This window comes from Sceloporus occidentalis, unplaced genomic scaffold (assembly GCF_023333645.1).
Source record: "Sceloporus occidentalis isolate IW3139 unplaced genomic scaffold, rSceOcc1.0.p SCAF_2, whole genome shotgun sequence".
NCBI lineage: Eukaryota > Metazoa > Chordata > Lepidosauria > Squamata > Phrynosomatidae > Sceloporus > Sceloporus occidentalis.
The window spans coordinates 248,536,799-248,560,583 of NW_028316982.1; the positions used below are offsets into that span (position 1 = coordinate 248,536,799).

General features: G+C 37.7%; 1 protein-coding gene and 1 long non-coding RNA gene across 7 annotated transcripts in view; one reads left to right on the forward strand and one right to left on the reverse strand.

The window, feature by feature from the left end:
- The first annotated feature begins 1,868 nt into the window (after window positions 1-1,868).
- On the forward strand, window positions 1,869-20,883 carry LOC149319957 (uncharacterized). Its single transcript, XR_016280263.1, has 5 exons — window positions 1,869-1,977; window positions 16,483-16,587; window positions 17,457-17,573; window positions 18,534-18,680; window positions 20,770-20,883. It is a non-coding gene; the product is annotated as an uncharacterized LOC149319957 (long non-coding RNA).
- Window positions 20,884-21,232: 349 nt separating this feature from the next.
- Window positions 21,233-23,785, reverse strand: part of LOC149319958 (M-phase phosphoprotein 8-like) — a 31,103-nt gene continuing 28,550 nt past the window's right edge. For 3 of the 6 annotated variants that reach the window (XM_089512655.1, XM_089512656.1, XM_089512657.1), the window contains 2 exons: window positions 23,369-23,452; window positions 21,233-22,044 (listed from right to left, as the gene is read on the reverse strand). In XM_089512655.1, the coding sequence (XP_089368781.1) occupies window positions 22,000-22,044; window positions 23,369-23,452 (129 nt within the window). In that variant the 3' untranslated portion in view covers window positions 21,233-21,999. Of the gene's footprint in view, window positions 22,045-22,540; window positions 23,453-23,785 lie in introns of all 6 variants that reach the window. The other 3 variants (XR_016280260.1, XR_016280261.1, XR_016280262.1) reach the window with 1 other exon arrangement.

Below are 23,785 nucleotides of genomic sequence, written 5' to 3' on the forward strand. Positions count from 1 at the left end.
AACTTCTTGAGAAACAGCCAACAAAATGGTAGGAGTGTGCATTTGCCGATGAGTGAGTGTGTGTGTGCCCAGGTCCCCCCTTGTTTTGCACAGTGGTGCCCAAACTTGTCAAATGGAACAAAAAGAGTCTCCAGTCCATCTCAAAGCATACCTTTCAGAGTTCTGTAAACATCGTGGCTGACTTCAACAGGGATTGAGGTGTGTCCAGCCTTTGAAGAATTGGATCATTTTTAAAGAGGCTGATAGGTGGACATGTGTCCAGTGGAGAGGAATTTCAGACTATGCAGTTGAGAATGGAGTGCAAAAGCAGAGGCACCATGCTCTGATTTTGGCCACTGTCTTTGTAAAAGATAGAGGCTGAGAATGTTTAAGGCTTTTGATAGCTCCATTTTGACCCAGAAGACTGGTCCACAATGCTACAGCAGTGGGAGCTCCTTTTATGTTCCAGATTAACTACAGGGATCAGTGCATCATTCAGATTCAACAGGGACCACATTAGCCATTTGGAAATTGAACAAGAGGCTTCCAATTTGGAAGGGTGTGCTAAAGCCTCCAGTGTCATCAAGAACAGGATTTGCTTACATATGTGAAACTTCATGGAAAGGATTGGTAGAATGACGTGACAACAAAATAAAGAACTAAATTGGAGGAATATCTTGCATTTCAACTCAAATAAACTGTTTTTGATGGAAGCATCTTTGTTAACCCACTAGCAGTTCATAGATTTTCAGGTTTATATGGATTTGAAGTTTCTGAATGTTGTTGCACATCTGCCGTTTGAAATATAAAGGGACACATCTCTGCTGCTTATATCTTTAAAGATGCCCTTACTGGTGTGAATAGCTTAAGTGTGTATAAAAACATATGTTGTTTTAGAAAAGTGTTAGTGATACTCTGCTTGGAACCAGCTTTTCTGCCTTGGTTTTACATCTATCCGTATTGATCAAGAGTGCTTGCTTTCAAAAATGACTTTATCCTGCTGGATTTAGGGATGTATTCTGTACTGTTATGATTGGGCAAAGAAAACTAGACCACAGAACATGCTAGCACATTCTTCAAGACCCATAACTAGTTCAAGGGCATCTGTGACAAATGCATCTCTGCAGGAAGCCTGGAGGGCTGTACTTTACAGAAGACCACCTGCTTCTTTCAACATGAAACATAAGCACACATCTGCTGAGGCAGATTTTGGAAAGGGGGTGCTTTGTAATGTTGTATGAGAGAAAATGTGGCTAGCTGAAGACATATGGTTCCTGGACATTGTGTCTGAATTTCATTCTCCCTGCTCCTATTTTGGAGGCAAGTGGAATTCTGTTGAGCTCAAAGAGCCTTGTTGAATTGTTAAACTGGAAAATGGATTTTGACCCATTGCTCTCTATATTGCTTTTATATACTGTATATAGTCTGTATACTGATTTTATTCTTAGCTTCCCATTTTGTTTCTTTTTGCATTAATAATCTGAGCTGTATTGTGGAGTACAGTAGAAATATAAAATACTTTGAATTTGATTTATTGGGAGTAGCTTTTAGTGAAATTTAAATGTAATTAAATTGTCTTCAATTGTATCTAACATTGAGTTCAGCATGTAGTTCATTTTGTCCTACACCACCAAGAAGTATAATAGCATTAAATCTTTGAAAAGTGTAGTATTTGAAAGTACTGTCAGACAAAAAGCAAAGTGTGGTCAATTGAGGGAAAAGAAAAGGAAGCTTAGTATCTAAGCTTAGTACCGGACTCTTATCTATATGAATCTGTCCATGAAGAACTTGTAACCTGCTGTATGTGTATTCTCATAGATTGCTTTCTACTAATGTACTTCATTATTTTATACTTTTGTCCCACTTGTATACATTTAGTTTACAACAATTAATATAATCAAGAATGCTTCAGCTTTTTAAGGGAAGTAACTGTATCAGCATCGTGATCTGTTGACTCGTACAAAATCTCAGTAGTATGAATATTTAGAAGCATGAAAGGTGAGTTATCTTATATATCTGATTTTTTACCCATTTATAAAATCAACTGCATGCTCTGTGTGAATTTTTAAAGGAAATATTACTGAACTTGAGTTACCATGGTTAAAAGATAAACAATAATCTTCTCAGAAATCAAATAATTGACTCTTTTGAAAGTAACTGTTTGGAACTGCTGCATCAGCAAGCATATTCTTGTGGAAGAAAAGGGGAGGGGGAAGTATATTAGTGAAAAACTACACAAAAACTAGTATATCCATGAAAGTAATGTAAAAATATGTATTATAAAGAGATATTTGCTTATAAAAATGCACATATGCTTGTTAAAATACACAACTGAGACAAACGTACATATTGAGGGAAATGTGGACAAAATGTGAGTGGATTTTCAGGTGGACTTTAAAAAAATCCTCACAACTGGATATGATGGATTGAAGTAAAGACTGGAAAAATGAAAAACTTGGAGACATCAAAATGGATATTTATTAACTTGTAGGCATAATTACTAACCTTAGGTAACTTAGGTCTTGTTCTTAGTGTGTTACACAAAGAAGTTTACTTAGGAAGATTATCGTTACAATTTAAGAACTAAATATTCTGATTTCAGGAATGCTTACATATTTCATTCAACGCAAATAGTGTGCACATAGATGATTAATCCATACACAGATAGAATTTTTCTCATGTAATATTCCACACATGTCTACAGCACAATTGTTCATCTGTATCCAGACATAGTTATTAATATGTAATAGAATATATATGCATTCCTACAGGCATTTCTGGATTTGCATTGATGTTCCAGCATTCAAGCTTCTTGATTAACAAATTGTGGAAATAAAGGACTTGGGGATCGTCTGTAAATTTATTGTTTTTTAAATGAAATTAAGTTATTCATAAAATACTACAGCTATTTTACACAGAGACAAGTCCTAGAATAGTTTTTTGTGGGTTTTTCGGGCTATGTGGTCATATTCTAGAAGAGTTTATTCTTGACGGTTCACCAGCATCTGTGGCTGGCATCTTTCTCTGAAGATGCCAGCCATAGATGCTGGTAAAACATCAGTAATAAACTCTTCTAGAACATGGCCACATAGCCCGAAAACCCACAAAAAACTATGGATGTCGGCCATGAAAGCCTTCAACTTCACAAGTCTTAGAATGTTTGGTGGGACGTGCATAGGGCCATGCTCTGGAAAAAATATGAATTCTTCCTAAATGATTATATATACAAGTACTTCCACTGAATAGAGTAGTTTTTAAAACCTGAAAAAGTTGTTATAAAATTTTAGAAGATGAAATAAAATAATGAAAATTAAAATATTTGCACTAAAGGATGTATTAAGAAGGAGGAGGGGGAAGAAAGCACAGTGAGCAATTCAGATAATTATCCAGTCCAAGTCTCAGAACTGGAGAGGAGAGCATAGAGTTTTAATACATTAAGAGTCTCAGTCCTTTTTCCTATTAGAAAGCATGGGTCTCATTTTACCATTCTCTGGCCTCAAAGATGAAGTTGAAGGCTGGGTGATTATATGCAGTTCTGTCTCCCACTGTCTTCTTCATTTGCACTGTTATCTTTGCACACTTATCCTGCACTGTTCTCAGTCTCTTTCCTCTCTTGAATCTTCTGAAATCCCTCAGAATTACTCCACGCACGCAAAAATATTATCATCAGGATTTCTAAGGCAGCTTTTTAAGGAAAAGGGGACTTGTATTTCAGAAAAGCTGCAGGAGACTACATTTTCTATCAAGTGAACATTTGTTCATCTGCTCACAACAAATATAAATGTATTTATTTTGCCCAGCTACAATGATACCTTTTATCTGTGTTCTGCATTTAAGAGAATTCTTGTAGCTGCGTAAAAATTCGGAATGAACACACATTTTCATAAGTGTATGGGCAGACTGAATGTGTGTGTACAGTGTGACATGTCAACATCTTTATAATCATTTTCTCTCACTGTTTCACAAAAGCATCTATGGGTAACTATTTCCTGGGACAAATGGGAATTCCCACAGTGCTTTATAAGAAATATTAATCATAAGTATTGTTGCTGAAGATGTAATTAATATGTTGCATTTTCTTCAATGATATTGCCTGTGATATAAATCCATGATATATGAAAGGCAGTGAAGATTTTATTTTATAACGAGTATATTGTTTCTTGAGCCATACAAAAACTTCATATACTGAGATAATAATGTTTCCTTAAAATTTATTTAAACAATTTAAGGAGGGCTTTATTCAGTCTCGGCTAATAAAATTAAATCAACCTATACGGCAGCTGTTCCCAATGTAGCATTTTCCAGATTTGTTAGACTGCAGTTATCATTTGCAGACAGAAAGACCAGTGGCCAAAAATGCTGAGTTACAATTTGAAAAACCTGGTAGGCAATATGCTGGCGAAGGCTACTATTGAGAAGTATAATTTCTAATGGCCATTCAGTTTACTTTTTTTCTCCAGTGTGTCTGTATTGGCCATCTGTATTTGTGTCTGTAGCTATACCCACTCCTTGTACTTATCTCTTGTTCTGCTATTCCTTGTAATTATCTCTTAACTTTTATGAAGTAAACCAACAAGGATTGGATAAATTTTGGATCAAACAATAGGAAGGGAAAATATTTAAACAATCCTCTGATCTGGGTCAACTGGAAATGAAATCACCACCAGAATAAAGAATTGCAGGACTCTACTTTTTGTGTAGTTCTGCTACAGAACTCAAAAAGTCAAATGCTACTTTTATTTATGTTCTGAAATTTTCATACATAGTAAACTAATTTGATCAATTCTGGGCATTGTATTAGTTCTGGGGAAAGAACTGAGAGCTGAACAAAACCTGTTATGATGATACATAGCTGGAAGGGTCATCCAGGATTATTTATGACGTAAATAAATTCATACTCTAGGGTTCAGTGTTGAATGAAATGAATGGGAATTGCTTCACAGGAAACGAGGCTGGCTGAGATGCCCTCCTGAGATAAATGTTGCACCCCATCTTTCGGTACTGTTGTAAAAAGATAGAAGGTGTTTTGATATCCATGTGTAGCCATCTCAGGGAGGAAACAACAAGATGTAAACCAATGGCTGTTTGAGATTAAAGAGGAAACCATGGTTTTTCATTACATGAATGAATTATTTGTGATGAATACATTTTGTTAGGACAATCTGTGGTTAGTTTAATATTAGTATTACACGTGTTAGTGGCCTACGATGGTGTGTGAAAGAAAGAAAGGATACATGTTCATGAACCTGAGGCTTATGCATGTTATGGCAAATCATGGTTTTCTTTTGTGTATGAGCCTTACCTGTGAGATCTATATGTGGGTTTATATTCAGTATATTTTGCAATTAGTCTTTGAGTTAGGAACTGGAGTATGTTGTAAAGTTTTTTAAAATTTTGTTTCCAAAATGCCTTTATGACAATTTTCTCACATTAAATATATTTTCTGTCTCAGTCAGATTACTGGTGGCCTTCAGTTTCTAAAAACATGTTGAACTATAATGGATACCCTTCAGTATTTTTGCAATATATTCAGATTACAGTTTGGAGTGTTATTTTTTTTAAAGGAACTAATTAACTTTATTCATTATTCTGGTAACCCAGCAAGTGTTTGTTACTGCAACTGCAGTTTAGAAAACATTGAAGAGGAGCTGTGTTGGCCATTTAAGAAATACAAACAAAAATACATCAGTGATACTTTTTATTGGCCAACTGAAATGCACAATATACTTGTTGCAAGGTTTCGAAGCTCCATGGGCTTCTTCATGAGGCAAGATGTTACAAACCAAACAGGAGAAGAAAAAAAAATAATTGGAGATGTTAGTCAGATGTCAGCATGTTGTTTCAGCCCTTAGTAAAGATGTTATGTTGTTCCTTGAGGAATTCATTGGTCTATGCCTACAAAGAGGTCTGTGACCTCACTGGAATGGAAACATATTGGATTGCAAAAGAGGGGTCCCTGCTGAGATGCAAATGGACTTTAAATTTCCTAGACTTTGAAAAGCTCCCTATTGCCAGCATGGCCAGAAGGAGGAGGAGCCTGCCTGTGAAAAATATCCTCCCCAACATAACATCTTTACTAATGACTGAAACAACATACAAGCATCTGACTAACATCTCCAATTATTATTTTTTTTCTTGTTTGGTTTGTAACATCTTGCCTGATGAAGAACCCATTTAGTTTTGAAACCTTGCAACAAGTATATTATGCATTTCAGTTGGCCAATAAAAGGTATCACTGGTGGATTATAGTCTAGAAAGTTAAGTCATGGAGTTACTCTTTACAGATAACCTTTCTTGTTGTTTTCATGTTATTGGAAAATACAAGGAAATGCTCTCTGGTTTCCCTAAGTGGACAATTCAAATAACTGCACCTTGAAAATTCTAAAAAAATGCACAAGACCTTACAAAGCAGTCTTGGCTAAAGCATAAGCCACCGTGTCTCTTCCTCCTCCCCTGCCACTGCTCAGACTCAGTCAGTACACACACCTCATAACAAATAACAGGCAGGCAGTTCCCTTTTATCTGAAAAGTAGTGAGTTAACAGCTGTGGCCATTCCAGGCCAAAACAGTGACCATTTTAGCTCATTACTCCAAAAAGTAACTCATCACAAAAGCAAGTCCGATTGTCAAACTCAATAAAACATATCCTTTACTTTTGTGTTTGAGTGATTGTCCTTCAAAGTTGTGTCTTCCAGTGTATAGCTTGAATTGATACTGCTTGAATTGATCTTAAGTTATTGGAGAAAAAAATGGACTTTTGGCATTGGTAAAATACATTCAAAATAGTTCTGTTGGAATGCCAAGTGAAAGCTAATTACATACACATATATTAACAGGGTTGTTGTTGTATGCCTTCAGATAATTTCTGACTTACAGTTGATGTAGTTTTCTTGGCAGAATGTGTTTAGAGGGGGTTTGCTTTTGCCTTCCTCTGAGGCTGAAAGAGTGTGACTTGCCCAAAATTCCCCAAAGCGTTTCCATGGCCAAGCGGAGATTTGAACCCTAATCTCCCAGTGCTCTAGTCCAAAATTCAAGCACAGCACCACACTGGCTCTATATTACAGGTTTGATTCAAATTAAACAATTGAAATAGTTTCCCATATTACCAAGAAAAAGTCCCATTTTGATTATTGATTTTATTATTATTTAGATCCTTCGGAAATAAAAATGTATATTGCTCCTTAATTGCTTTCATAAAATAAAAGGTTGTTTGGTAGTTGTCAGATGTTTGTAAGTGAGAGTCCTGACTGGGACACAGTTGCAGATATCAGATAGTTAACTTAAAATTAACATAAAATTGGGAGTAAAAGGAAACGGCAGTAAATTAATTAGTAAACATTATTATTATTATTATTATTATTATTATTAAACTTTATTTCTAAAGCACTGTAATTATACACAGCGCTGTACAAAGTCGGTAAAATTAGAGAGAATATAAAAGCCTGCCCAAGGCGTACATTCTAAAATAATAACGATTAAATGATGTCTTCCTTTCCCTCTCAAATCATCATGGAATTGCATGAAGTATGAATTGCATGAAGCTAATAGATACTGACACTGATCCTCGTGTTTTTGTTTATACACCAAAGCAGCTTTCCATAAGCTCACGAATAGGTCATAGTCAAAAATCCAATTTTGAAAGATTATTTTTGAATGAAAAGAGAACATTAGCTTTACCTGTGAGATGTCCATGCAGTTGCTGGGGGGAACTATAGTGGCTGTTCCTTCCTGTTTGCTCTGATAGGCAGAACAAAGTTTACAGTAGCAGCCAGCAGGGGGAACAATGCATGAACAATTCAGTCGATGTAACAGCCATAATGGATGCTGCGTAATGGCAGACATGATAGATGCTGTATCTTCGTAGAGGTAAATATGAATCCTCTGCTGCCCCCAGTAGGCTACTAGCGGTATGCAGAGCACAGAAACCTGTGGTCTGAGTGAATTGGAATATGAAGATACAGTTCTGAAAGATCAAGAGATGCAAGAAAATCCATGTGCCTCTAGGATTCTCCTGAGAATCTCCATCTTGAATTTGTGTTTCTTCACAATCCCATTGTGGTGTAGTGGTTTGAGCGTTGCACTACAACTCTGGAGATCAGAGTTCAGTTCCCCACTCGACCATGAAACCCTAGTGACCTTGGGCAAATCAGATGCTCTCAGCTTCAAGGGAAATCTTGCCAAGAAAACCCATGAGAGGTTCATGTTAGAGTTGCCATAAGTTGGAAATGACTTGAAGGCGCACAACAACAACAAGACATATGAGGAACCGCTTAGGGAGCTGGGTATGTTTAGTCTCCTTTTCCTGTCATTTTGCACATTCATGGTGTGGCTTAAGAAGTTACAGCTCCAGGAAGACTTTTAAGCCTGCATTATTTTGGCAGGCTATTGGCCTTATCTGGTGCCTGCTTCAATCAAAGGTAAGATGAAATAGACATGAACAACATGACATGAAGAACTTTGGGTATTGTATTATTTCGTAGAAGCTGAGCAGTGTTTGAAAATTCAGTCCTATAATGCTCCTAAAACTTCATATCACTTTGATATGTAATGCTCAAGATGTTTTGAAGGGTGTTTACCAAGAAAATTGACACTTCATTTGCCCCCAAATTTATCCTTTCCCAAGCCAGTCGGAATTTAGTATTCTACTTTATGATTTTATAATAATCGGAAAAGAATTATCTGCACTATAAAATGTGTGGCTTTGAAACTGAGCTAAAGCCTCTTTATTGTTCGTTGTGTGACTTCTAGTTGTATTCCTGGCAAAATTTGTTCAGAGGCATTTGTCATTGCCTTGCTATGGTGCTGAGACAGTGTGACTTGCCCAAGGTCGCCTGGGGGTTTTCATGTCAAAGCAGGGATTCAAACCTTAATATCCAGTCCTAGTCCAACATCCAAACCACTACACCATATTGGATGTCTATACAACCATGCAGTCATAGAACTAAAAGGGGTGATTTTATTCCTTTTAATCTGTTTGGAAAGTTTTATACCCTGCCCTTTTCTAGCGAGCCAGGCTGTGCTGCATATGCAAGTGCTGTTAGAGGAGTACAGGCATTCATTTTCTTATTGTGTCTCTTGCATTATGGCTCCTTCACAGGTCTGGAGTTTTAGAACTGCCAACCATAGATGATACTATGAAATAAAACTATTATTGGAAACAAAAATTATATATATATATAGAAAGAATAATTTCCTTCCACAGAGCCCTGGATAAGCCCCTAGCCTTATTTGAGCCAACAGGGACTTTTAGTCTCTAAGCACAGCCATCTAAAGCCCAACATACTTCTTATGAGGAAAGGTGCACTGCTGAGCCAACCTCATTTAGGCAATGTGTAATTGGGTATGGTACCTGTGACATTGCTTTATTAGCTTCTGCTACCAACCATCGCTTCGTTGGCTGCCATTTTTAGAAGAGGGAGATATTAATGTGATCATATCACATCTCTCTTAAAGGTCTTCCTAAACAAAATGATACCAGCAACAGATAGACTACTTTTCCCGAAACGGGTAGTGTTATCATCAGAGTTCGTAGATTGTTGTCATTTACACATGCACACAGATGTATGTAACAATATTAAGCTCTCAAATAAAGTTGTCTGCTACTATAGTCAGACCTTCGTATCCATGGGAATCCATTCTGAACCCCCCTCCCTGTGGATACAAAAACCCACTGGATTTCAAGTCCTGTTGTCACTAATGATGTGTGCACGGCCGCTAGCATGGCTTGGGGCATGTGCTGCCATAGAGGACAATGGGGCTTGTCATCCATGGATGCTTAAATTCACAGATGTCAAGTCCATGGATAATGTACTACCCCACTGTACACTGTGCTATTGATTGATTGATTGATTGATTGATTGATTGATTGATTGCCCGCCTCTCCCAAATAAATATATAACACATATCAGTCAAAAACACAGTTAAAGTACATAACATCAGTTTCAAAGAACATGTAAGTCTAAAACATATTAAAACAATCAATCTATAGTTTAAAAGTCTTAATATAAAAATTGTCCAGATAGGTCTGCCAGAAGAGACTGGTCTTTAATGCTGCTTTAAATTCAGACAGCGTATTCAGCCGTTGAATGTCTTCTAGCCAGTTATTCTACAGTCTAGGGGCAGATGAAGAAAAAGTCCTCTAGGTGACAGTTGCCAACTAGTCCTGGCTCACTGGAGTAAATGTCTTGCAGAGAACCTGAATGTATGAATAGATTATACAGGAGGATCCTGTAAGATGGACCCAAACCATGTAGGGCTTTAAAGGTAATAACCAACATTTTGTACCTTGCCTGGAAATTAATTGACCGCTGTGGAGTAATTTTAATATTGGTGTAATATGATCATTCCTTGATGTCTTACTTAGTTTTTACGTTTATCCCTGAATATGTATCTTGCCAAAATAGCATTGTTCACATATCTTCTCAGTTTTGTATATTTTTATTGAAAGAATTTAAAATTTCAGTTGCAAAGTGATGGTCAGTTGTGTCGTGTGACCAAAGAATGATTTTGTGGCACTTTAATGGGCTCTTCAATATAAATAGCATACATGCCTTTTGCATCATTTATTTGGGTTTATTTTTAGTCTCTTCAGCTAGGAAACAAGGCAGGAGCACTTCATTGGGTAGGCAAGAAATAAAGGCCAATGTAATATAGAATATTGGTTTTTCTATTTTACACTGGGCCTGCTAGAAATGTCCAGTGTCTATGCCACTTGAGGTATCTGTGCCGCAGATTGACTACCCATGAAATAAAATTTAAATATATGTTTACCCACCTCTGTGCCTAAATTCAGTATTTTTGTCTGTTACTCTTTGGCAGGTTTGACAAGTATGCATTTGCTGAGTACAATATTAAGATAGTCTGTCTTGGAGTTTTAGGTAAAATGTCCTTTTCTCTCCCTGCAAATGAGTAAGGGAGCTGACATGTACCTCTCCGCTAAAGCAAGGAAAGTATATAAACCTTATTATGTTTTTATTTTTAACAGATGTGCAGGATGCCTTTCAACCTAAGACTACTCAAAAATAAATAAATAAATAAATAAATAAATAAATAAATAAATAAATAATATAAAATGCAATGAAAAATATCAGAATAGTAAGTTTTCCAGTTACATATTTTAAAGATTTTCTTGATAGTTCCCCCCCCTTTTTTTTAAAGCTTAATTCCAATTTTGCACTAATTGAATGAAACCCCTAACTAGTGAATTTTTAAGCATGTTTGCACACTAAATTGTGTAAAGCACTTGTGCAAAATTTATTGAACGGCTGTTTTGCACAAGAACTTGTACAGTAAACTACAGTGTACAGAATACTCTCTTGTGCTAACTCTGGAAATGTGCAAGTACACAGTGGGCTTTGTCTTTCTAAAATGACATAATTGATTATGGGCCTAAACACCCAGCAGATTTAATTGGGCTTCACTGTGGAGACCAGTTACCTATTGTGTGTTGATCTGATCAGTTTTTCATTATTATTTACCATTCAAAGTGAGATCACCTTGCTCCTGTTCAGGGTGGAAGGTTAATGTGCATTTTTTGTGTGAGTTTTTTGGGCTATGTGGCCATGTTCTATAAGAGTTTATTCCTGACGTTTTGCCAGCATCTGTGGGTGCGGCTGGCATCTTCAGAGAAGATTCTCTGAAGATGCCAACCACAGATGCTGCCGAAACATCAGGAATAAACTCTTTTACAGAACATGGCCACATAGCCCGAAAAACCCACAAAAAACTATGGATGCCGGCCGTGAAAACCTTCGACTTCACATTAATGTGCATTGTTTGCTATTCAAATCAAAGCTTGCCCTGTTGTCCTGGCTCTTCTGTTGATGCTTACTTGATTGTGAAAATACCAGAAGAAAAATAAAAATAGCCTATTTTTCCTATTCTGAGCTAAACATGCTGTGCTACACATCATTCTATATAGAGAAGATGCAGCAAATGGATAAATCAAACCAATGTTATTAAAATGTTAGGGTAGTGCCTTTGAATTTACGTAAGACAGTTACTCTAAAAAGAACTCCTTTGAATGTAAAATTGAATTAGTTATTGAGTAAGGAAAAATTGCTAGTGATAGTAATATGAGTAATATGATAGTAATACTGCTAGTGATAGTTATATGAGAAACAAATAGAGAAGTGTACAAAGTCAACCTCGTTCCTTCTCTTTCTCAAATAACTGGTTTGGTTGAAAAGGGATACCATCAAAAGACTGTGTCTCTCTTTCAGCAAGACTTTGACTTAATCATATACGACATCTGCCTAAATACACTTGGAAAATATGGACTGAAAAGGATATATGGGGATACAGTTGCTTGAAATACTACACATGAAAGGTAATGGTTTTAATAGATTGGTTTGGCAATGGAAATGGATACTGAGAGTTTTCCAGCAGTCAGGATTTTATGTCTTTGGTGTACTGGAGGAAGGAATACTATAGATGGGGAAATACTGCATAATCTCAGAGGGTAAATGGAATGTGAGACGTCAGTTCTGAATGGGGTGGCAGATATCATTAATACTGAAAAATTTAAAGCACCACAGAACAAAACTTCTAACATATCTCTGCAGTTTTTATGAAACCATGTAAAGTCAGTATTGTAGGTAGGCAGCTGATGGTCAAGGCATAATAGGAACTGGGGGTTTTCAACTTGTACTCTTAGCCACTGTGGTGCTGCACAAGGATTCATGGAGAGGCAGATGAAATCAGTAAGAAGAAATGGTAAGTTGGAAATGTAGTTTTTTAAAAAAAATCACTTGGTGCAGAAGTCTCTAGCATTGTCAAAAAGATTTAGAATACTGTAGAAAAATTACAAAAGCAGGGTAGAAATAAAAGATTTATTATTTTTATTTTATAATATTGTTTAATTGTGTTTTAAGGGGATGGGAATGGATGGTCTAGGAAATTCATAATTTTAATGTAAGCCACCCCTGATTGCGTTTCGTAGAGGGGTGGGATATAAATAAATTTTATTATTATTATTAAAAATTGCAGTTATCTCAAAAATGTAATGTTAAAGCACCTGCATTAATGGCCAGACTTCATGAAGACTGCATTAAGACAACTATCTTATCCACAAGTGGGATAGTACATACACAATGACTTTTGTAGTGTTCGACAAACTGCAAAATATTTGGGCTTAGATCCACAAATCAGTTGCGTTAGCAGGCAGGAGAGTATACCAGCTTGTCTAATAAGTCAGTTCTCTCAAATCCAACATCCTGCTGCAGTCCTCCATGCCAGAGGTTCCTGTTGCAGGGATTAGTCTAGGAAAGCCCTTTTGAGTAAGTAGGATACGGCTTGAACTTAACTGAATCTGAGTCATGTTGTAACCCAAGACTTGAACTGACATGGACAAGTTTTAGCTAAAGAATATTATGTAGATAATCTCAAAAGACTGACATGGTAGAGAATTCTCAGACTGTACAAGCATCAGTGATGAAGCCTGTTTTGCAAGTGAAACCTCCTCTGGCATCTGCTAGCATTAGTTCAAAAGAAGAACATCCCACTTTGAAGCAGCCACTTCCCTGAATCTTTGTGCTGCATTAGCTCAAGTATTCCAGAAACCCCTCAGAAACTCTCCATTCTCTCCTGAGCATTTGGAAGGCAATTTTGTCATATTTTTTTTTACTCCTTTCCTTGTAGACTGTTTTAGGATTAGAAGAGACTTGTCCAAAATTGTTGTTGTTGTGTGCCTTCAAGTCATTTCTGACTTATGGCAACCCTAAGACAGCCATATCACGGGGTTTTCTTGGAAAGATTTGTTCAGAGGAGGTTTGCCTTTTTCTGAAGCTGAGAACACGTGACTTGCCCAAGGTCAATCAGTGGGTTTCATGGCCAAGTGAGGAATTGAACCCTGGTCTCCAGAGTTGTCCAACACTCAAACTACTAAACACCACTCTGGCTCCTTCTTTTCTTAAAAAAACAAACGAACAGGAATTAAACCATAAGCAACTTCTGGTTAACTTTATGCTTTAAAACTGGGCTCAAAACAGCCTTGGGGGCAAGTATGGCAAAAAGCCTCCATCTCTTAAAGGTTATGGGGCCATTTTGAATTTTAAAAATGTATAGTAGTCAAGAAAACACCAGAACGCTTATGTTTCATGGAACTTGCCTGAGTCTTGCTTTTAGTCCTTCAACATCACTCTGAAATGAGATCAATAGTGCTGGTAGTAGAGTTTAGTCCCTGCATCAAATTAAGATGAATAATGTATATTCTTGCTGTGGTGTTTGGACGTATGTGGGATTGCTGTAGTGCAAACAGGTTTTAAGGTAAAAATCCAGTGTGCTCCTATTAATGGGGTAACAAACTCAGACTGGAATGGAATTGGCATGCCATTCATTTGACAAGTTAAATGAACAGTAGTTGCTCTTAGTCAAATATGCCATGGAGCCCAAAATGTCAACGTGTAGTAAATAGATGAGCTTTCTTTCATCATGGCCGCATTGTTTAGCAGTGACAGACATGAGGACTCCTTATTCCTAGGTCTGTGCACACCTGGCCTACTGATGATGGCTTTGATGTACTTGTTAGTTTTTTTAGTGTTGTGTGCCTTCAAGTAATTTCTGACTTACGGAGACGCAACGAGGTTTTCTTGGCAATATTTGTTCAAAGGCAGAAAGAGTGACTTGCCCAAGGTTATTCCATGTGTTTTCATGCACAGAGTCCTAATCCAGCACCCAAACCACTGCACTGCACTGGCGCTCTTTGATGTAGCAGCGAATAACACGTAGTTGAAACTGATACTGGCTAAAGAATTTGGCTGCTGCCTACTTAGCACACATGTCTTTGGAAACTGTCTTCCTAAAGATGCTGCTATTAAATTTCTTTCTGTTTTAAATTGCGCTTTACAAATGTTGTAACTGAAGATAGATGTCAACATTCCTGGACAAAAAACAAAGAGAAGACTTATAACAATAATATTTCATATTGATAAAAATCCTAGGTAACACTGTCTGCATCCTGTTAGGGACATAAACACTTGTATATTTGCTGTCCTCTCTCTGAAGGGACATAAGTCTCTTCCTACTTTCTGCAAAATCTCTTGAAGGTGTGGATCAGGCAGAATTACGAAATGATTATGGTAACATTAAGGCAATGATGTCAATGCTGATGCCATCACTTTGCATCTGGCTACATGGGATATTCTGCGGTCTTGTCTGCTCCCCACAAAGCACAGAATGGCTGTGCATAGGCCTTCAAAGGCTGTGCAGAAAGTTGAGGTTATATGTAGCTCAGCCTACCATAAGCGCTACCACACTATTGGATTGTGACCATTGTTGTAATAATTCCCTTTATTTTTGCTAAAATATTAATTTTAAAAGTCTAACTGAGCTAACCAATTTTTTATTCTCACTAGGATATGTATTGAATCTATTCATTAAAATATCTACTTGTTCATATGAATTTGATGCTTGAATGTGAACATAATTTGACCAGTCAAATAGCCAGTTGTTATTTTGGGATGCTGGAATAAACACTCCCAGTTATAAGATCATATGCACTTTCTTAATTATTAGATTCTGTAGGACTCTGAGAACTGGAAATATACCAAAATTTAATTGCACAGTTGAATAAATGGAGTAGTGTTGATTGTAGAAATATCTACTGGGAGCTGAGGCTGAGAGAATTGTAGTCCTTAAATATGAGCTGTGTGTAGTCTACAACATTTTTTTTAAAAAAAGCTTTACCATAAAAAGGCTGCTTCTGTGTTTCAAAACTGGATTTTAGTGTCCATGTCCATAAATGGTTATGTACTTTTTGTGGCCTAATTCTGTCTCATTCTATTTCTGCTAGTCTTGGATATAGACAGCTGCACCTATATAAATCTCGATCAAGGAACCAAATACCTGGCATTGCTGTTTACTTTTTCACAGACCTTAATACCAATATTTGTAGCTGTGTAGGTTTGCTGTGTTCTGCAGCCAATGCTATAAGAATACAGAAAGAATACACAGAATCTTATTCTTGGCTGACCACAATAGACAGATTGATTGGCTTCTTCAGCAGCACATTTTGTTGTTCTATGCCTTCAAATTGTTTCTGTCTTGTGGCAACCATAAGGTGAACCTATCATTGGCATGTTTCTTCAGAGAGGGTTTGCCATCCTCTGAGGCTGAGAGTGTGTTTTGAGCAATGTAGTGTGTTACACATCTCTCTCGAGTGTACATGGGTGAGAGAAATCCTGAATACCCTGAGTGGCAGTGTGAGTTTACCTGTGTGTGCTGGTTTTGGATAGCAGAGGAGAAATAATCTCATGATCATTTGGTTTATAGAATGCACCTTGATACTTTGATGTATTTAATTGCTCTCAAAAACAAAAAGGTTTAACATGGTAATGGCTGCAGTTTTTCATATTGCCTCTGGTATGTTAAATTTTTGTTCTGCTAATGCAGGGAAACATGTTTAGGAAGTTTGTGAAATGTCAGAAGAAGGGTACATGATGATAAAAAATTATAAAAGCTGTCTCTTTATTTTTAAATCTATACTTAAATATTGATTATTTTTAGGAAATACTTTTCAAGTGCTGAAGTGCATCTGACGTTGAAAAACCACACTTGCTCTGTCAGAGAAACAAAGCAGGAAAGGAGGCTGAATCCATTCTTCAATTTCAGGTATCTTTCTCTCCTTTACATCTTCCCCATCTAATTTCTCTCCTTCTCCACATATGAGTTCTGGCTGCTACATTTTATATTAATTTGGGCAGGAATGTTACAGTTGATTCTCCAAATTGCATGGTTTCAAATAGTTTTCAGCTGTAATGACTAATGACAAAATGAGTTCTCATACCTACCGATTTCTGCTGTGAAAAGTCTATTAAAATTGCAGTGAGATCTTCTGTGTTCTCCAGGAATGGGGGTTGGTACCTTTGGATGGCAATATAAACCATTGGTTTATATGGAAAACCAAACTTTTTCTTAGGAAAGTTGTTTGAATGAGTGCTTTGAGAAAAGGCAGTTGAATATTTTTGATGCAGCTCTTTTCTCTTTTGCTTTGGTTTACATTCTGTAGGTGTGGGATTTTTTTTCATATGCAAAAATTGTGTGGATTTTTTTTTTTAATGGAAGAAGCCTACCTGTAACGGGTATAATTCTCTAAAACTGTGATATGCTCTCCTATCTTATTTTAACTCCTGGAGCTTGCCTACCACAGCTTTAGATATTTTTGAATTTACCTGATGCAAAACACTACCAGTTGCCATATAACCTCCAGTGACTTGGTTGTATCCTGAATGATTTTGCCTTAGCAGAAAGCACTTTCACTTGTGCCAAGTAGAACACTCAATTTTGGTATATCACTCCACACTTCCACACACACTTAACTGTTGTCTCTTCTGAAAAGATGCTGTTGGGTGGAACTGTTCAAAATGGAAGCAAGAAGCTCTTTTAGCTAAGGCAAAACCATCATCATCACATACAACTGAGCTCTGTTCATATGAACTTTTGGAAGCTTCACTGATTTGTTTTGTTTTTCCCTCTCCTAGTGAATGTGTGCTGGATGATAGTCACCATGATTGTACCCTGCAGAATTACTGATAAGTAGTTGATGTGCTAAGGCAATCTTAACATGAAAGGACAAAGCCTCTGCTGTCAAACATGAAGTGAGTAAAGTCTACATTTCTAAAGCAAGGGGCATTTCTGGTAGGTTTTTGAAGTTTAAATAGATTTGTAATTGTCATGTTTGCCATCTCTGCACTAGTTTTATGGGCAGACACTTGAAGTTATAGCTGAAATGTCTGATAGAATCTCAGAAGCTACAGGCAGAACTTCACTGTCCCAGTGGATGGCATATAAGTCCCTTGTCCAATTTCTTGTTTCCTTGTTTTGATACTTTTCCACATCAAATTTGCTACCTTTCTGTGTCTCCTTTACTCCACATAGTCCTTTTCCAAACTTGAATAAGGTGCACATAAAACTATAGCTTTCAATAAGAAGTTTTAACAATTTAAAATAATTGAAACTTTCTAAAAACCTGTTAAACAATCAAACAGTTTAAAAAGTTAAACAGTTTAAAACCATGTATGTGTACAGATCTGAATGAAATATTGACCCCAGTAGATCCCAGAGGCTTTAATAAAAAGCCATGTTTTAACTTGGTGCGATAATGAAACCAACATCACTTACAGTTCAGCTTCCAATGGGAGATAATTCCACAATTGGAGTGCCAACTTGAGGTGGCTCTTTCCTTGTTTTCAAACAGGAGCTTCAATCTTGGAATCATAGGATTGGAAGAGACCACAAGGGCCATCAAGTCTAGCTCCCTGCCATGCAGGAACACCAATCAAAGCACCCCCAACAGATGGCCATCCAGCTTCTTTTTAAAAACCTCTAAAGAAGGAGACTCCAACATACTCTGAGAGAGTGTACTGTCGAACAACTCTGACCATCAGGAAGATCCTCCTGAGATTTAGATGGAATCTCTTTTCCTGTAGTTTGAATCCATTGCTCCTTGTCCTAGTCTCTGGAGCCATAGAAAACAAGCCTGTTCTGTCTTTGTTGTGACATACCTTCATATATTTCAACATGACTATCATGTTCCCTCTTAACCTTCTTTTCATCAGGCTGAACATACCCAGCTCTCTAAGCTGCTCCTCATAGGGCATGTCTTCCAGGCCTTTTGCCATTTTGTTCACCCTCCTCTGGATACGCTCCAACTTGTCAACATCCGTCTTGAATTGAGGTGCCCTGAACTGGACACAGTATTCCAGGTGAGCCCAGACCAAAGCACAATGCAGTGGTACTGGTCTAGACACTATACTTCTGCTGATGCAACCAAGAATTGCTTGGCTTTCTTGGCTACTATATCAACTTGCTGACTTATGTTCAGCTTGTGGTCTGTTAGGACTCCTACATCCCTCAATCCTACATCCCTCAGTATACCATCAATATCTGCATGTAGACCTATTCTACACTGAACCATATATTTCCCCCGATTTAATGCAAAGTCTCTAAAGCTGCCCTGCATGATTGTTCTGTGCTTTGTGGTGCGCAGGCAGGCTTGGAGAAGCATATGGATTCCAACAGCACAAAGACCCCTGGAGGACCCTGGCAGATCCCAGCGCTGATGAAGCCAACTGCTTCTAGCTTACCTGCTTGCTATGAGGCATAGGATGGCTGTGTGTGGGAGCTTCAAGGGCTATTCATAACGACAGGGTAGTGGGCTTCAGTGCTACAGAGGGAGGAAGAGAATAGCAACCCCTGCAGCACCCAGAGAAGGACATCCACAAACATAAAGGCAACTTAAGCATGAAGATATTCCTAACGGAAATCTGGCCTGTCGTTTTCTCCCACTGATGAGACACAGAGAAAATCCCTTTAAGAAAGTCCGGAGCCATTTAACCCTTTAAATCTCATCACCAGCAGTGGTGTCACTAGGGTTGTGTGGATTGCACCATGTATATGTCAGTACCTTTAGGCTGTGCATATGATACAAGGCAGTGATTGTGAACCATTTTAGATTCACATGCTGAAGGCGGGGCTTCTCCCCCCACCCTTTCCCTGGCTCCCAGCTGTCTCTGAGAGACAGTTGTGGGTCAGCAAAGGCCCATGGTGGGGGCAGAGCGATCGGCAGGGGCCCAGTCCTCCTCTTCCTGGGCCTTTCCTGACCCCAAACGGGCCCTCTGGAGGTCAGGAAAGGTAAATGCACCCGTTCCTCCTCCCCCTGGGCCTTTTTCTGCCCCCGCTGTCCCTCTGGAGATAGCTGGAGGCCAGCAAAGGTCTCTGGGGAGGAGCCACTGGCTTGTGCTGGTTGCTCCTCCTCTCCCGCCTCTAGCTCTCTTGAAGAGGCAGCTAAAGGCTGGGAGAGGGCTAGGAGGAGGAGCCAGAAGCATGTGTTTCTGGCTCCTTCTCTCCAGTGCCATTTTCTGGCTTCCAGCTGGAGGCCAAGATAAGGCAGGGGGGAGGAGGAATGGGTACGTGTGTGCCTGTTCTTCCTTCTCCTGGCCTGGGCCTGGTGGAATGGCATTGTGTGCCACCATAGGTTCACCATCACAGGTATAAGGTAACATTTTAATTGTACTAGTTGTTTATATCACAACTATGACCATTAGATTAAGTGATATATGGGAATTATGATTTATGAGTAACATTAAATACAAAAAAATATGATCAAGGAATCTGTATGGGGTGGGACATGAATTACTTCACCAGGTGATGCCAGCCCTAGTTGATCACCAATACCAGTCATTTATTTGGAGCATTAATGCCTGCTCTTCAGCCACAAAGGCAATCCTTGAATTCAGACCACAAACATGTTGGCACGCAAGCAGTTCATAAAAGTCAAAGCTGCGAATGTCCAGGACCAATTGTATGTTAATTTCTTTTTCAAAAGCCTGAATGTTGAACCATTTCAGCTAAAGCAGATCTACAGCATCAGCTGTTCAATGATTAATCAACACACAGGTGAATCCTATTGATTCAATGGGTCTTTTGTAGTTGTGGCTAACAATAGGATTCAGTATTTTTTTGATAAAGAGTTGGAATCCAAACAAAGACGTGTTAAAATAATGCCGAGTTAAATGGGTATAGCGTATCATTTTTACGCTTCTCATTGTTTTGAAAGGTTGGTGTAGAGCTGTAAATGTTTTATTCAGCATTTTCTCTGAAGAATTCTTCATGGAGTTTACAGCCATAAGCCTGTTGATGTTGTACTGTCTTTGGATCTGAAGAAGAAAACAAGTATCCTGTGGTAATATTGACATGCTTTTATTAGTTCGCTAGACTAAATCTGTGTCCAAAGTATATGTACAGTAAGCTTCATTGGTTTTTATGCTTCTCCTTTTCTCTTTTTTCCTCCAGTTATTTTGGATGGCAAGCTGTTTGAGATCAAGGAACGATCTTTTTGTTTCTTCAGTATGAATCTAAAGTGCTATGTACTTTTGAGCAGTATTTATTAATAAATATTTAAAATCAGATGTGTAGATGCTGTTTTGTCTTTTTTAACTAACATTATGCCTGCCATTTTTTTCTACTTTGGTATAACTTTTCCCTCTATGATCACATAGTGCTAATTTACCTCAATCTGCAACTCATTTTGTCAGTAGCTATGTAGGGAACTGGATCATAAGTGGACCACACTGTACCTGCTAAAGACAGCCTGCTCATTGTGTAAATTGGAGTGGCTCAAATATCTGCCTTACTTCAGTCCATTTATTTGCTCAGCCACTTAACTCTGATTCTCTCCTACTACTTGATGCAAAACACCAAAACACAAAATCTGCCTAATGATGTTTAATTTTACACAAGAAATTTACTCACAAGCTATGTTTTACATTTTTATTAACACTGAACTACTATAACAAACATGAATCAATGAGGGCAAAAGATTAATCCTTCAGGGGCAATACACAGCAGTACAAGATTAGAATAAATCTATACATATGGTCTACCTTTAAAAAATAGCCTGAAAGTACCTATAATGCTATTTAATACCTGCTAAACCTTTATCAGGAACAGTAAATTTCATAATTCTGCCCAGTTTTTTGGGGGGGGTGGTTGTTGTTGTTCTGAAAAAACCAACCAACTGCTAGCCCCACTTGTATTAATCTTATGTTTAAGCCCTAATTGTTACATCAAAGCTGAAATACTGTTTATCTTCCTGTGTAACAGCAATAACAAATTTAGTTCTTGCTAAAAAAAATGACAGTTTAAATATAAACAAAGAAGTCAGGACAAATTTTTTAGCCTTTAAAATCAAGAACTTGGCTTTTAAAAATTATAGTTTATCTTAAGGTGTTTGCACCATTCCACATTGTGGAAATGCTGATACGCAGTCTGGACTTTCCAACTTAGAAATGGAATTATAGTTATTGGCACAAATACAGTTATATCTATACAAAATAAAACCATCTTATCCAGTTTCTTAAGCACCCCATCTTCTACTAGTATGATGTTTTACATGTAAATGGAGTCAAAATAAACAGAGGTTGTAGCATGAACATCATATTGAATGCATCAGGAGTTCCAAACTGCTTGATCAGACGCAAAAAGGAAAGTATATTCCAATAAAAAATACAATCAGTGTTAGGTTCATGAGGTCAACTGTACTCTGTATGCACCTATCAGCAACTTCACCTGTAAGAGAGAAAGTACAAGTGATTAGATGATCCTTCCAACCAAATGCATTAAAGACATCATTGATAATATACTCAAGCCTACATACACCATGGATGAGAAAAAGGCATGGCTCTACAGAAGACATAAAATTGCAACTTCCAATATTCCTTGCCACTGACTATTCTGGCTAGATAGGAGGGGAGCTGCAATCTACTCAAATTTGAAGGACCACACATTGCCCACTTATGACATAGACCATTTGAAAGCTCTCTGGCCTTCTTTTCATGTTACTTCATATAATATTATTTTTAAAATTATATTCATGCTATTACATTTACTGTATTTATATCCTGGCTTTTTTTTCTAAATTGAGACTCGAGGTGGCTTACAACAGTTAAAACAGCATTGTTAAAAATTCATATACTAACATTAAGAAGCAATTAAACTCTCAGAAGTATAAAAGTAATTAAAAATGAAATATTTCAAAAACAACAGATGAAGTCCAACACATAACATTTCCAAAAGCCTGAAAGAAGGAAGCCAGTCTAACTGCTCTGGGTAGGGAGTTCCAGAGTCTGGGCGCAGTCAACAGAGAGGCTTCCATGTTTCTATAAGGCATTTCTATGGGAGAAAGAGATAGGTTTGTATGGGAGAATATGCTCCTTTAAATAACATACATCCAACACATTTTACACATGTATCCTGAACATGAAGGAAATATTTTAGAGCTTTCTTTGAAGAGCTCACCTGCATTATCTTACCTCAACATTGTTTTGGGGGGGAGTACTTTTTAGGGACAAACTGAGTATAAACATGGTTTTATAGATAAATAAAAATGCAGAATATACTAGGCCTCCATTGGCATCATGTTAGTGGTATCCACATGCCTAAATGTCAGCCAACATTGCTGCAGAAGTTGATACATCTTCCCTCTGCAGTGACCAAACCCTCCTCACCAAACTACTGCAGAACCACTGAAATTATTACCTGAGTGGCTGAGACGGCTTTTAGCATATGATTTAATTGCTTCACAGCTGGTTACAGGGATGTGCCACAGGATACAGGCTAATGGTTACTACCTGAAAAGAACGTTTGGTAACTCCTGCAGCATTTGCTGGGAAGCAGGGAACAACCCAGATATGTGGACTGCTTCTCTATGCCATCCAGAGAATAGTTCAGAATAACGTTCAGTTCTGCATGCAGAACACCTATGCCACACTAAGCCATTCCTGATTGTAGCTACAGACTTGTTTTAGTGGAATCTAGTCAATCATTTTTTCTCTGAAAGGTAAATTCAAAGCATGTGTACATTCCAACACTCACACACATTTACATTTCTTACCTTGGCAGTAGGAGCTTCTACCAACCTTATGAAGAGCTTGTTAAGGCCTGGGATCGGACTGAAGGAATAAATAAAGTGACTATCCTAAAATGTAAAAGAAAGAGAAGAACAATTGATTGTGTGTCCTAAATGGCATTGTGCTTCTGGCCAAACAGGTGGTCTGCAGGAGGACAAAAGTTAACTTCTCGCCCGCATAACTGCTTCTCTTAATTGCCTACCAAGGGAATTATTTTAAGAGATGACATGACAGAGCAAAAACTTTGCATTGTATTGTTGCACTTGAAAAAAAATTGGTCAAGTGACTATATATTAAATAAGGTTTATGGGAGGATAGCTCTCTTGTTTTCTCTCATGCTTGTGTGGTTTCAACTGGTGTTCACCTGCTCAGCCCATCACAACAGCATAAATTTAATGCCT